The sequence below is a fragment of the Gadus chalcogrammus genome, chromosome 7 (assembly GCF_026213295.1).
Source record: "Gadus chalcogrammus isolate NIFS_2021 chromosome 7, NIFS_Gcha_1.0, whole genome shotgun sequence".
Classification (NCBI taxonomy): Eukaryota; Metazoa; Chordata; class Actinopteri; order Gadiformes; family Gadidae; genus Gadus; species Gadus chalcogrammus.
This window is the reverse complement of record NC_079418.1, coordinates 29,520,639-29,535,186: the sequence shown is the minus strand read 5'-3', so window position 1 is coordinate 29,535,186 and position 14,548 is coordinate 29,520,639. Positions and strand designations below refer to the sequence as shown.

General features: G+C 39.2%; 1 protein-coding gene across 2 annotated transcripts; it reads left to right on the top strand.

Annotated features, from left to right (window-relative positions):
* Positions 1 to 914: 914 nt before the first annotated feature.
* Positions 915 to 10,556, top strand: LOC130386534 (toll-like receptor 13). Of its 2 annotated transcripts, none has more exons than XM_056595501.1 (4): positions 915 to 1,174; positions 2,513 to 2,591; positions 7,220 to 7,337; positions 7,897 to 10,556. In XM_056595501.1, the coding sequence occupies exons 3-4, from the start codon at positions 7,231 to 7,233 to the stop codon at positions 8,156 to 8,158; spliced, it is 369 nt and encodes a 122-aa protein (XP_056451476.1). In that variant the 5' UTR covers positions 915 to 1,174; positions 2,513 to 2,591; positions 7,220 to 7,230; the 3' UTR covers positions 8,159 to 10,556. The 2 variants fall into 2 exon arrangements, with proteins under 2 accessions (XP_056451476.1, XP_056451475.1); XM_056595500.1 differs by having other exon boundaries at positions 989 to 1,174; positions 2,513 to 5,139; positions 7,897 to 10,554.
* Positions 10,557 to 14,548: the final 3,992 nt, after the last annotated feature.

Below are 14,548 nucleotides of genomic sequence, written 5' to 3'. Positions count from 1 at the left end.
TACTGATCACAACAAGGGAGCTTTAGCCACTACAATCACATTGCCATACGCAAAATCCAATAAGGAATTCAAAAGTAGTGCAAAGCGCACTTTTAATGTAAATGAACTGCCATATGAATGAAAGTGGCTTAACATTTATTGTGCAAACACTTTTACATCAAGTTCCGTACCCTTCTCCATGTTTTTTTATCTGCCTTTTGGCGGATTGACAATATACAGTTAGATTCCTTCCTCTTTCCTGTGAGAAGCGCAGCAGTAAGCAACATACTAGGCTTGATCACGAGGAACTTTTAGCCAATGAGCAACAGACTTTTACAAAAAAAAAAAGAGACAGTTAATGCGAGATAAATGAATTGTCTGCGATAATAACACGTTAACTTGCTAACTAATGTTAGCTTGCCATGGTTATTTGCCTCATAAACAATGCTTACGACATAGAGATGATAAGATATTTGTTTGCTTACTTTATCAAGCTGGCTCAAGATTTTTCCTACCATAAATGTAACATGCATTCTTAGCTGACATTTTACAGGATTTTTAAAAAATCTGAAAGCAAAGGTGAACTAAAACGTTTTTAATCGTAAATGTTGTCAGGGCCTTAGCTTGTATCAGATCTTCAGGTAGTTAATTCCAGCTAGGATATGTGGTGCATAGCCTACTAGCCAAATGTTTATTTCCCGTTATTTGTTTTGACTCTGGAAATAATTACCTGACTGAACCCAGTTGATCTTAAAGGTAAAGGGTTCATATCTGATATCTAAATAACATATCTTTATGTTATTTATTTTCAACATTAATAAATAAAATGTCCATAAGAAAACAACAAATTTGAATAAACAGATTAATCTTCATAATTGAATCAATGTGTTTAACCTTCAATGCTGATGAGGTTATTGTGTTGAATCCTGGTTGCATATCGACATTGTCATTTATTAAAAATAGACAGTGTCAGTTCCCCTTAGATAATTCCCCTTTTCTTACATCCTGACCACTTCATTTTGCTTCATCACTAAGCACCCAATAGATCACACCCAAAAAGACCATTTCCAACCAGCTTTTATCATTAACACATTATTTTGATTCGCCATAAGCATCGGGAAAAAGACCAGATCGAGGAACATTTGTTTTTGTGGAATTTTGATATTATTATTTTTTAATAATAGAAATATGCACAGTAAGTATTTAACTTAATTTAACCCACTTCTTTCACTACAATACAGCTACAATTCAAGTACTTTATCTTTCTACAAAAAGGAAATTAACCTATTACCATTTCAAGCATGTGTTTATTTTTGCCTTTTATGTTAGTTTTTGATGAAAATGCATTTTATTTCATCACTATTATCATCATTATAAGAAACCGTTGGAGAGGAGAGAGTAAATCAGTTGACGATCATATAGGAGATATTTTTTCTGAATTTATAGCAAAATCATAGAATGTAGATTCTAGTTGTTCTCTAAAAGCTTTGTTGTGCAACACGTCATGTTTTGGAATTGTGCCAATATTAATTTCATGCTTGGACTGTTCGCAACCTCACCTGAAAGTCACCTTGGATAAATTAGTCCATCTAACTGCCTGAATAAATAAATCAAGTAGGCATGCTAGCTGACTAAATATATGTGTAGAAGGTATATAAGGCCTATTAACTGATGCTTTCTCGATCTGTCCTCTGATGGTTGAGTTCTCTGGTTCAGGATAATCTTGCGTAACCTTGCATAACCTAGCGAGCTGAATCCATGGGACACAAAGCATTATTTCTCAGAGAAATCAAACGTTTATTCAGATGCATTCAACCTAAATAAAGTTTGTTCAAGGGAAGAACACAACCTGGACTTGAAAAGTCTATGCATCTTATCTGTTATCTTCAGGGCTAACAAATAAGAGTGAAGCGAAACAGACACATGCTCAGAAAAGGGGCACAGATTGTAAATAGTGAAAATCGATGACATAAAATAACAAAACTCCAAAAGAGAAAGACATCCTTCACAATAACAAGATATCTGAGTGACATACATGCAGAATGTCAGTTACAGAAGTAGAGAATGTTCTACTCGGAAAGAAAACTCAATATAAATTATAACTTGGACTACTAGTTGACTCATATAAATGTAAAGCAGGTCTTCTAACTGACTAAAAATAAATGTAAGCAACTCTACCAGAGCAACAGGGACATCATCTCCTCATGTTTAAATTGGTTTAAGGCCAGCACTATTTAGCCTGAAAAAAAAACAGTTTCTCCTTTGCTTTTTTATATATATTCTTTTATTATGGTTAAAAAATATATAGATTATAGAGGACTATGGCTATGACTCAAATTCATTATATTCTTAGAAAAGATTAATTACCATGTGATTATGTTTAACTGAGGCTGTTTACATCATGTAGGCCTATATAAGACGTTTTCATGAAATATCAAACCCTTAGCATCAGGATGCTATGCTTCAATTGCAGTATTTTGATAGCAGATTGTAATGACCGCTGTCTGTGTATCTTTGTGTGTCTGTTTGACAGTCTTTTAGGATTGGCGGTTTTAACCTGAGGGATTCCTCGGACTGAAAGAAATTAACAAACAAAACCAAAGATCCACTTGGTAGGACTCGAGATCCTTTGTGTTGGAAATTAACAACATCACCAATCTTCTTTTTGTGCTGGAATGAAAACGAAAATTGCGATGCCGTTAAGGGGAATTTGTTTTTGTTCATTGGGAATATTATATTTATTTTTGAACTGTTTTATTTTTCCAACTGCTGGTTACGTGGTGAAGGGCTGCCAGATCACACAGAACACACGGGCCATATGTAAGAACAGTTTACAAGTATTTCCAAAGGAAATTCCAGAAACAGTCACATTTATAGACCTGTCTGGAAACAACATTTCTAAATTAAATAAAAAAGCTTTGGAAAATTTACCAAATCTGTTGCACTTAAATATGGGACACAACTTGATCTCCAAGATTGAATCTGGCACTTTTGTGGTTCAAATCTCTCTAAAGGTGATGTTTTTAGACAACAATATGCTTTGTAAGCTACAGGATGGTATGTTTGATGGCTTGGTCAATCTCATAGAATTGCATCTGACTGCCAATCACATCCAAACAGTAGCACCGGCCTCTTTCATGTCACTGAGCAAGCTTGGGTTTTTGGACCTAGGCCATAACAAACTGCGCCACTTAACAAATATATTACAACATACGCCACATTTAAAATACCTGTACATTCCAGCAAACAATATTTCCACCTTTGATTCATGGGAGCTGTCAAATAAGTCTACAGAACTTGTTACACTTGATTTGTCCCAGAATGATTTTATGTTCTTTAGGCTCACTGCAGGTATCTTTCCCAACCTCAGAAAGTTGGACCTTGAGGATAGTATAAAGAATGGTATCGTCTGGGAGGTGAATGACACATCGTACCTTGGAAATGTGTTTACACTAGACATCAGTGGGGTTCGCTCCTCATTACATGGACTGCAGGAAGTGCTAGAGACATGTAACTCCTCACTGAAGTATCTGAAGTTAAACCATATCAATAACAACCTGCAGGATCTCATCAATATTTCCTGCAAAATCCGAACCCTTAGCTCTTTTGAAATCCAAAATAACGGCATCAAAGTTATTACAGTGGAAATGCTGCACTTGTGTACTAATCTGAAATTATTGGACTTGGGGATGAATGCGATAACTGACATCTCTAACAATTCGTTCAAATCATTTAGGAAGCTTAAGACTTTAATCATAAAGTCTAACTGTCTCACATCGGTCCCCTATGCCGTAAGGAAAACTCAAATCTTAAAACTGGATCTCAGCTACAATAACATCAATGTTCTTGGCTGTGATGATTTTGCCGATATGAAACTTCTCAGAATTCTCCGTCTAGACAATAATCCTCTCCTGACTCTCAAGGATTGTGTTTTCAAAGATTTGGTCCAATTAAGGGTCTTAATGTTGCAAAACAGCAGCATTGATCAATTAAACGGCGCCTTCAAAAAAAACACACCGAATCTTGAAGATCTTTCTTTGTCAAACAATCAAATAACTGTTCTAGATCATGGAGAATTTAAAGCCCTGAATTCCCTCAAAAATTTGGCATTAGAAGGAAATAAATTAAAACAACTTAATAATGGGACTTTTTTTGGACTGTCCAGTCTTAGGCAACTTACTCTCCGATCAAATGAAATAACTGAAATTACAAAGAGTGCTTTCAGTCACTTGGAAGCTTTAAAGACATTGAATTTGGAGAGCAATCACATCAAATATCCATCGGTAAAGCCCATTACGTATCCACCATTTGCTGGGCTTTCACAACTAGACACATTGTTTATTTCAAATCAACACAGATCTCATAGGTCCAACTTCCCTCAAAACTTTCTGCAAGGCCTGACAAATCTGTCAATAATCTATATACAACGTAACCAGCTTAAAACCTTGCATCCACACACCTTTAACTATACTCCTAATTTGAATAGGCTCCATTTGTCTCAAAATGCTTTCACAGACATTCCCAACAATTTGTTTTCCCCGATTCAAAAACTAAAAAGGCTTCACGTTTCACAAACAAACCTAAGGTCTCTAGATTTCCTGCTCCATGCTAACCTCACAGAGCTGAAGTTCTTGCAGGTGGGGAAGAACACATTTTCTGTTATCACAGAGCCAGTGATGCGGTCTCTGTCAGCCCTTGAATACCTGGATTTGCAGGGTAATAGCTTCTCCTGTAACTGTGACAACGCGTGGTTCCTCCAATGGGTAATCAACAACAAGCAAACACAAGTGTTTGATGCGTACAACTTTGAATGTAACTTCCCACCAAACCTCAAAGGGAGAAAACTTTTGGAGATTGACGTCCGTTTATGTACGGTCGACATGGGGTTCATCTGTTATATTTCAACGACATGCGCGGTCATCATGACCATAGCAGTCTGCTTCACCCACAAGTTCCTGCAATGGCATCTGGTCTACGCGTACTACCTCATGCTGGCGTTCCTCTACAACTCAAAGAACAAGTACAAGGGTGCTCATCAATACGACGCCTTCGTCTCCTACAACGCAAACGACGAGGGTTGGGTGCTGGGGGAGCTGCTGCCCAAGCTGGAGGACGAGCAGGGCTGGAGACTGAGTCTGCACCACCGAGACTTCCAGCCAGGTGAGGAGCCCTATCCTGAGCATCCTCTTCACCTCTATTAGCATACATGCTAGCCTACACTATTTCATATATCGTACATGCCAGTGGATATGCTTTTAGATATGCTCATCAACTTGGTAGGGAGATTTTTCCTGACTGTTTTTTTCATCTTGTTTTTGAATCAATAAATCTTGGCTTTGAATCTTGTCTAATGCCCACTGATTATATCCTGCTTGCTCACACTCACCTCTTCTCCATGTCAAATATAAAAAATCCAATGCGGCGCTAAACAGGGCGTTCAAATACAACAGATTTAGTTTGAAGCCGCACAACGCACATATTATTAAATTGCGTTTGAGCCTTTCTGACATGGTCTATGTGGTGCACACATACGATTTGAACTATTTGTATTCATTGCAAGGCTGCTCTTGCTTTATCTTTTATAATTGCTTTGCAGATTGAAAGACAAACACATTGAAGGCAAAAGACAATTCGTTGCATGGTATAGTTCATTGCAGGAGCAGTTTCAAAAGAGACTAGAGGCCCAATACAGAGAATCCTTGCATGTTTTGTTTGTATTTACAGCAATGGTTTCTGCATTTGCTCAGTTTGTTGGTAGGTTTTATATATTGTGAATCAATGTTGTTTGTCTGTCTCTTAAACTTGTGGCATATATATAATTGGGCAAGAACATACAGACATGCAATATAAAACTAGAAAGCTATAAGCGATGGTAAGTTTCCAAATAAGACTTAATAAAATTTGGTAAATCAAAAATCAAACTTTGATATTCTGAATATTATGAGTTGTATAGACAAATAATATAAATTGCACATTTTGCCTTATTAACATAAAAAACTATAATGAAAGCTAATCTTCAACTCGATTTCAAAGCAAGAATATCTTTCAAAGTTTAGTATTCAGACTGTAAAACATGTCAAAGAAATACTTAATACTTATAATATCAAATAAATCGAAACGGCTTTTCAACACATGTTGTGTTTGAGATTCACACCATGGAATGGCATCGTACAGAGGCGCCCGCATGATGGGCACTTGGTATAACAACTGACATGCTATAACGCAGAGGACAGGATACAAATGACAAACTAGCGGCAGGAAAAACTCTCAGAGAAGAAAATCACTTAAAACTCCCTCATAACATAAATGCAATCTGGTTTCATTGTATCTACTTAATAATATTTTATCATTTTAAAATCAGTGTTGTTGGCCTCAGAAGTAAAGTGTGAAACAGAACAGATGTATGACTGCGTTAGCATCTAAGGTCATGAATGGTTCAAAGATGGCTAACATTGACTGACTCACTCGTCTCACTAGTCAGACTTTTTATTTATATCGTAAGTCTGATGGCAGACAAACTCAGAATGGTGTGTTTTTCTTTCTCTCGATTCATTTGTTTCAATCAATTATGTTTCTTGAGGATCTGTTGGCGAAAAGGAAAGAGGAAGCATGGCGTCCCTCCCCCCGTGATGGGGGGAGGGACGCCATGCTTCCTCTTTCGTTATGATTATGAAATTCTACTGAATTTGTGTTGGCCACTCACCTACAGATCCTCAAGAAACATAATCTATCTACCAACTTCCTCTTTCGTTAGTTGGTAGATAGTTGGTTTCTGGCCCAGGCTCTGTGCCGTCTCACCCAAAAAGCTCTGCTATAACAGTCGGACTTCTGGACCTGAGATGAGTGACTAGCCAACTGATCTTAGGCAAGATCAGTTTGGCTAGTGCGAGAATGGACCCGCGTGGCTGGAAAAGCTATATTCATTAAAAACAGAGTTTAGATCAAGGACTAATCTAAATTATTTAAATTGGTTAAATCAATGTATTTCGGGGCCATGCAATCGTGGTCTACTAATTCATAGGATTAATAGCTCTGAGAGAGCGACAGCACAAGAACGTTTCAGAAGAACTGCATTCTTACTGGTCGGAATTGGCGCGATCAAGAAGTTTATTCTGTTTACCTTATCAATTATTATTAATGTTAGCCCTTCATTCTTTAGCGCTGTGATGTAACAAAGCTTCAGTTTGTTGTTTTACTTTTATATCATTTTTGTGCATTTTCACTGACCGATGCTTTTCAGGTAAACCCATTATGGAAAACATAACAGACGCCATCTATGGCAGCCGGAAAACCATCTGCGTGGTCAGTCGTGATTACCTGGAGAGTGAATGGTGCTCCAGAGAGATCCAGGTTGCCAGGTAAGAATCCAGAGTTTACATGCATGACCAGAATATGGTTGATCATTAATTCAGCTTCACATGTGTACTTGTGGTCTTATTAGGTATGACCCCCTCATACCTTCTCCCTCAAAATGTCAAGTGCAACGGACCAAAGCCTTAATCACACATTTACAGACATGCTATAACGCTCTAACCACTAAGCCAGAAGTTTGCAATCGGCAAACCCAGTTAGTTTGGAAAAGGAAAAAGATGGTATTGCAGTAATTCAGTGCATAAGGACAAGTGGCCAAAACAAAGAACCACAGGGGATTAAACGATTCAATCACCGCATCGCCATGGGGTAATTTTCCCTTAACTGACTTGCTGATCAATGACTGGCTACATCAATGCATGGAAAATGCAATAGGTTGAAAATGTGTCAAAAACAATCAAGTAAAGTACTTGAGTAGTAGGAAAGTATTTCCACTCCAGGGCCAATACAACCATGTGGATAGGTATGGTTTGTGTGGGGTGGGTGCCCCGGGTTAAACAGCTCAGACATATAAAAAAACAACTCTCCTTGTTTCCATTTCCCCAGCTTCCGTCTGTTTGACGAGCAGAAGGACGTGCTGATCCTGGTGTTCCTGGAGGACATTCCCATGCAGGAGCTGTCTCCATACTACCGCATGCGGAGGCTCCTGAAGAGACAAACCTACCTGAGCTGGTCCCGCGCAGACGCACACCCAGACCTGTTCTGGGAGAAGCTCCGGCAGGCCCTGGAGACCCGAGAGCACCCAATGGGTGAGCATATACGGCTCACCGTGGTGGACGGACCCCCTGGAGAGAGACCAGACCATTAAAAGGCTTAGAAATGCTGGGGGGAGGGGGGGGGAATGGATTATACTAGAGACATCTGAGGTCTATCTCGAGGTCTGTCTCGAGTGAACCAGTTATCCTTTAAGGCTGTATTGTAAAACACCCTCTTAATCTGGTTAATGGGTACATCTGCTGTTCATTTGTATTTGTATGCATTGTCGACATTGGTTTAAACATTGTCTAATGTGTTCCAATGTGTGCGGTTGGGCACGTCAACTTCTGATGAAATCTGCGGAGAACTAACCTGAGGTTTGCCTGCAAAATTGAAGACTCCTTCAGGGTGGGAGTTCTGTTGTTTGCCAATAGCTGAGTTTATTAGCTCAAGTGCTAATCAATCATTAGCATGCAAAGGTATGTAGACCGCTATCACTATAACAAGGGTGAAGTTCCCTAAGTCTATGGGAGGGCCTGCATTTCACCAAGATATGTTCCAGATCGGGTGGGCAGAGCCTGTCCATGACACTTGTGTCTGCGTACCAAACAACGTTATCGCTTGTTTTTTCCGTAGCTCTATAGCTTATTATTGTATCTAGGCCTTTCTTAAAAGGGGAAACTATGGTAATTGGTCAAGCAGTTTCTCATTACTTTGAACAAGTTGCAAATGCTTTGGTACATCCATGCAAATGATTATGTACAATTCTCTGCTCTTACCTACATCATCAATTGCTTATGTCATGTTGATCAAAATGTATCGTAATGGGTCTCTATTGAATAGTCCCATCCTCCCAACATTTAGGCATTAGTGCATTGCAGAAGTCTGTACATGCAAAATGGTTCAACAAGTTGTCATAATATGTCAAGCATATTTCTAGAAATTTCCATTCGACTTTTTATTCTTCCCCAGCTGAATCTTGAGCTTCTCTGATGAAGGGAAATGTGTGAAGCGTAACCAAGCGTAACCAACGATCAACCAGTTTACTGAAATAGCTCAAAGGTGCATCTCATGAACCATCACTGACAAGTATATATATATACCTGGAGCTGGAGGACAACACAATGTTACAATGTCTGATAATGGAAGGACAAGGAATTGGACGGGGTCAAAAGCCAGAGAGAAGAAGAAGAGGAAGAGGAGTGAGGCTGCATGAGAATGAGAATTTGTTGTCCACCAGACAGGAACGTCTGGAGGTTTAGGAAGACTGCACTGTAATTCCTACAGCACTGCATGTACAGTTTTCCCTACAGACATTGTCCTATGTTCACATTTCTATTTTTTTTTTTCTTTGTGCTATGCAGTGCTGTCTTTTCCTTTCTGTATCGCAATGACATGGTCTTTCGACAAATTACTGTACAAACAGTAAAAGGGTAAATGTGAATCTTTTCCGGTCTTTTAATCAATCTCCCACATACACTAAGGTGTAACTTAGAATTTACAATAATTGTCTTCAAAACTTTAGCCATAGTTAACATCAGAACATCCACACAGAGTTATATTGGAAACATGACTAAGCAATTTGACTGTCTTATCCGTACACAATGACATAAGGACTTGTCATTCTGATGGCACTGTTCATTGACACAGATATTTACTTTTGAGCGATGAACTAATGATTCTGAGCAAGAGACTGGCTTTTGCTGGTAATCCATGGTGATTTGCTATTTGTACGAATTGTTTTGAGAAATGCACTTACTGTTTTGCAAATTTCGAGGATGATTCGAGAAATGTACCAAAGAAACTGAGAAACTGAGAAAAACTTTAATCGAATGGTTTGCATAAGAATCAAGTTTTATGATGGATGAATTTAACTAAAAGATTATTTGTAGTGTGGAATTTTTTGCATGCTCAATATTAACCTAATTTAGAAGATGAATTCGAAACTGCTGTTTTTATCAATAGTAATTGTAATATAAATAAAATGCTTGTTCACAGAAGATATTTTTTTCTATATCACTGTTACACTGCAATAGATTTTTTAAACCTTAAACATATCACTATGTCAAATGTCATGATTATATACACATGTATACAGTGGTGTATAGTATCAAAGTAGAAATACTTAGTTAATGTAGGCCTACTACTTCATTCGTTTTTTCGGGATTTGTACTTCACTTGAGGATTTAGATTTCTAGCAACATTCACTTGTACTCAGCTACTTTTCCTTAATAAAATGTATACTTTTACTTCATTACATTTTCCCTTTGCATCTTTGTTACTCGCTAAAAAATAAAAGCTGAAGCAATTAGAAATGTCATGATGCTTGGACATGGGAACAGCGTGTTTGGCCAATCAATGGTGGTCCTAGCCAGATTGGGAACTTTTATTGAAAGTGCTCTCAACCACCACCAAATTTTGTTAATGTTTCGATATGACCCAATAACATTAGTATTAAGGGATGTTAGATGGGCACCTGTCCAATAGTTATTAGGGACAAGGGAGGGCCATTGTACCTAATTTGGCACATGTGCCAAAATTTCCTTCAACCAAATGAGGACAAAACTAGATCGTTTTATTTGGTGCTAAAACAGAAAGGCTTCCGATTTACATTTCGTCAGTCACATCAAGTCAGTTACTAAATCGGCCTATTATCACCTTAAAAACGTAGCAAGACTTAGAGGGCTCATGTCCACTCAAGACTTGCAAAAACTTGTACATGCCTTTATCACTAGTAAGCTTGATTACTGCAATTTTTTCCTTACGGGTCTTTTTTTTCAGAATGCTACTGCTAGAGTTCAACAACAGCTTATTCAGAACGGCTAGAGATACATATTTTTTAACACAATGCACCAATTCTTAAACCGTTACATTGGCTCCCTGTATGTTAGAGAACTGATTGAAAAATCATGCTGCTCACCTATAAATCCCTTAAGGGCCAAATATGTAACTGATATGCTTGCACTACATAAGCCTTCAATGTAGACCACTCAGATCTTCTGAGACCAATCTGTTAAGTATCCCCAGAGTAAACACGAAACATTGACTTTGACCACTTTTAAAACAAGACTGAAGACTTTTATGTTTACTTTAGCTTTCTGCTAAATTCATACATTGGACTTTCAACTTTTGCACTTCTTCTATTATGTTGTTTTCTTTCTGAGTGATGTAACCACCCCTCGAAAAGTGATAACAGTTTTTTTATAAAACAAGTCCTGTTGATTACGTAATGTATTAATGCACTGGGTGTACAGCTCAGCAATGACCAACTCATGAACACTCGTTAGTAAAGCGTACTATGGCGGGTAGGCTACTAGAGGTACCGCGTCAACATGAACACCGTAACTCCTGTGTGACTTCCCAACGGCTTCCACTTTGGTTATTTCCAATTTCTGCAGACGGAGCCCATCAGAATGATGTTGTTATGACCTCGTTGTTCACTAAAATGAGCATGCATCTGCTCCTCTCGGAGACCTATCTCTGATTGAAGGCACTCTCCTCTCCATGCCCACACGCGCAAAACACGGCTGAACGCTGTTGTAATGATGTCAATTTTCTGGGAGTATTTTCTCATAACTGTCAGGTCTAAGAGGTTCAAGCACATTGTTCATTGAAGGTTTCATTTCTGTTAAATCACAGTGTTACTCTCCCTCACACACTCACACACACACACACACGCACGCACGCACACAAGCGCACATACCCGCAGACACACGCACGCGCGTAAATGCAGACACACGCACACACACTTTTTTCTCCGTTGATAATCTCACTCCTAATTTTAAATGTCAGTTATTCAAATTTGCGGTTCATCTATCGTTTCCTGAGTTCGGGTTAATGGTAGCCCAACAATAAAAGTGTTGTAAGAGCTTAATAGCTTGTTTGTTTTTATGTCGACCTGTTCATTGTTGACAGCAATATTAATTACACACCAACAAGGATACTAATACATAGCATAGAATGTTATATATTTTGCTTAAAGTTTGCAGCACCCTGCATGCGTAATATGATGCAGGAACTTTGTTTTCCCTTTTTCTCGGAATTTGCAATGTCAGTTAAGTTTACCTTCCCATGCTTGCATATTTAAACACAATTCAAATCGTGCAAGGAATTATTTCCATTGGTCATTCTGACCGGGGACATTAAGAAATTTCAGTCTTCCTCATTTTTTTCCCGGGTCAATGACCGGTAATAACCGGAAAACAGAAACTGTGCTATAAACCGACCGAACTTTCATCGTCAACACCGAACCCGATTTTCTCAAACAGAAGTTTCAAAATAAGATCTAGTAGTAAGTACGGGTAGCATAGAACGAATGTTAGCCAAGTGGGGGCTCAATGATTGCTAATTGAGAGAGGTACAATTGCCATTAAGGAAGGAAAGCATAGTATGCCTTGCGACTGTGCTTCGCAGTATGCCTTGCGAAACCCAGTATGCCTTTCGAAACACCTCGATTGGTCGATGAAACGCTACAGGAACGCCTAAAGGGCGTTCTTGTGTCATGACGGAAACGCCCAAGCCTGCGGATGGACCCATCTCAAATACCGAAACCCAGTTACACGATGCGCGTGTCCTAGCAGTCATGAACGAGCACACACACACACACACACACACACACACACACACACACACACGCACACACACACACACACACACACACACACACACACACACACACACACACACACACACACACACACACACACACACACACACACACACACACACACACACACACACACACACACTTTGCAGACATCGCACATCTTATATTAAAAGTGAAATGCCTATATGGTTGAAAAGGTTTTTCATCGCCTTTCTATTCTCACAAAACATTATCTGTTTAAGATTATATTAAAGGGGTATATTCCACCAATGATCCATTATGCATTTATTTATTATAACAGCTTTGATATATGGCAGAAATCATCGATATTTACATTTCCTATAATGCGTTGTTTCATGCACGTAAATGCAGTGTACTGGACCTACCACTCGGCAGTTCCCAATTGTCGCCACCAGAGGGCGATCGTTTATTAGGTAAAGTGACAGCTAAACCTTACCCGTTTAGATCTCGTATTTGGTTGTAATTTGGTTGCATCAGGTTTCCAATGAAACATCGCCAAGCCCTCTCTCGCCATAAAACTCAGCAGGCCATCCTCACTTGGCATATTGCATTGGCCTCAATGTCACAGCATTGTTGGCAACTGCTGTTTTCGAGTGTTTGGGTAAGGGTAAGGACTTTGTAGACGACTATACTTTGTCATTGAGAGTTTGTTGACACCGTTATAAAGGGGAGTTTAGCTGCTTTTCTGTTTATTTTGTTTCTTCCTCATCTATTTGCTCTTTCCCCTTCTCTCCTCTAGCCTCCCTCTCCTCTGGTTTCCTCCCCTCTCCTCCTCACCACCTCTCCTCATCTCCTCACCACCTCTCCTCATCTCCTCAACACCTCTCCTCATCTCCTCACCACCTCTCCTCATGTCCTCAACACCTTTGCTCATTTCCGCACCACCTTTCCTGGCCTCAGAACTATTACCTTGCAGACTCGTACAGCAGACGCAGGTAAGCCATGCTACCTCAAGGCAAGGCATGCAGGTGTATTAATAGCACCCTTCAAACACAAAGCCTGTCATTTTGCCGTGCAAAGGAATTTATCACATATAAACAAACATGAAAAAGAAAATCATGAAAAGATGGATACAAAACAAAGACAAGAGAAGGCACCACATCTCACTGGTATTCACACTGTACTGTATACAGTGCTGGTATTTCAATGGGCTCGTGAGCTACGCCAACTACCAACACACGGACACAGAGATAGCTGTTTCTCTTAATAAGCTGGCCCTATTAGGTAGTTAGTCGGACTCAAGTGCAGGGCAGACCTCTGACACAAAAAGGTTTGCGATAAAAAAGGTTCTTTACTTTAACGAACAGAATCCACTCCGAAGAGGTTTGACAGCCAAAGGTTAACTCAAGAATAAGCGAAAAAAGGTCTACAAAACACTTCTTTCTTGCACGCTCTTAACAGGCGATTACCAATAACCTTGAAAAGTCTAAATAGAAATCTAATTAAAGATGTTAGAAAAATAGATATTGTAGTGCAGACGTACATAATAAAGGTGACATATTATACCACCAGGTGTGAGTGTGATTAGCCGTTACAAGCCGTTTTGAAAATCGGCCTCTTCTGACATCACAAGTGGGCGCGTCCACCTAGACGTGTGACGGATAGATGAGCAACGTTTACTACAGTCCACTAGGTAGGCTGTTGGACGGATCTATCAAGCATACATCTAGGTGGACACGCCCACTTGTGACGTTAGAAGAGGCTGATTTTCAAAACGGCTCGTAACGGCTAATCACACTCACACCTGGTGGCATAACATGTCACCTTAAATACAAAGCATATTGAAATAAGAATCACATTTTTGGATTTAAAATAAACAAGCGACGAGGCAGACGTGTTCTGGAGGTCTGTTTCAGTGGCGGCAGAGAAAAGCTA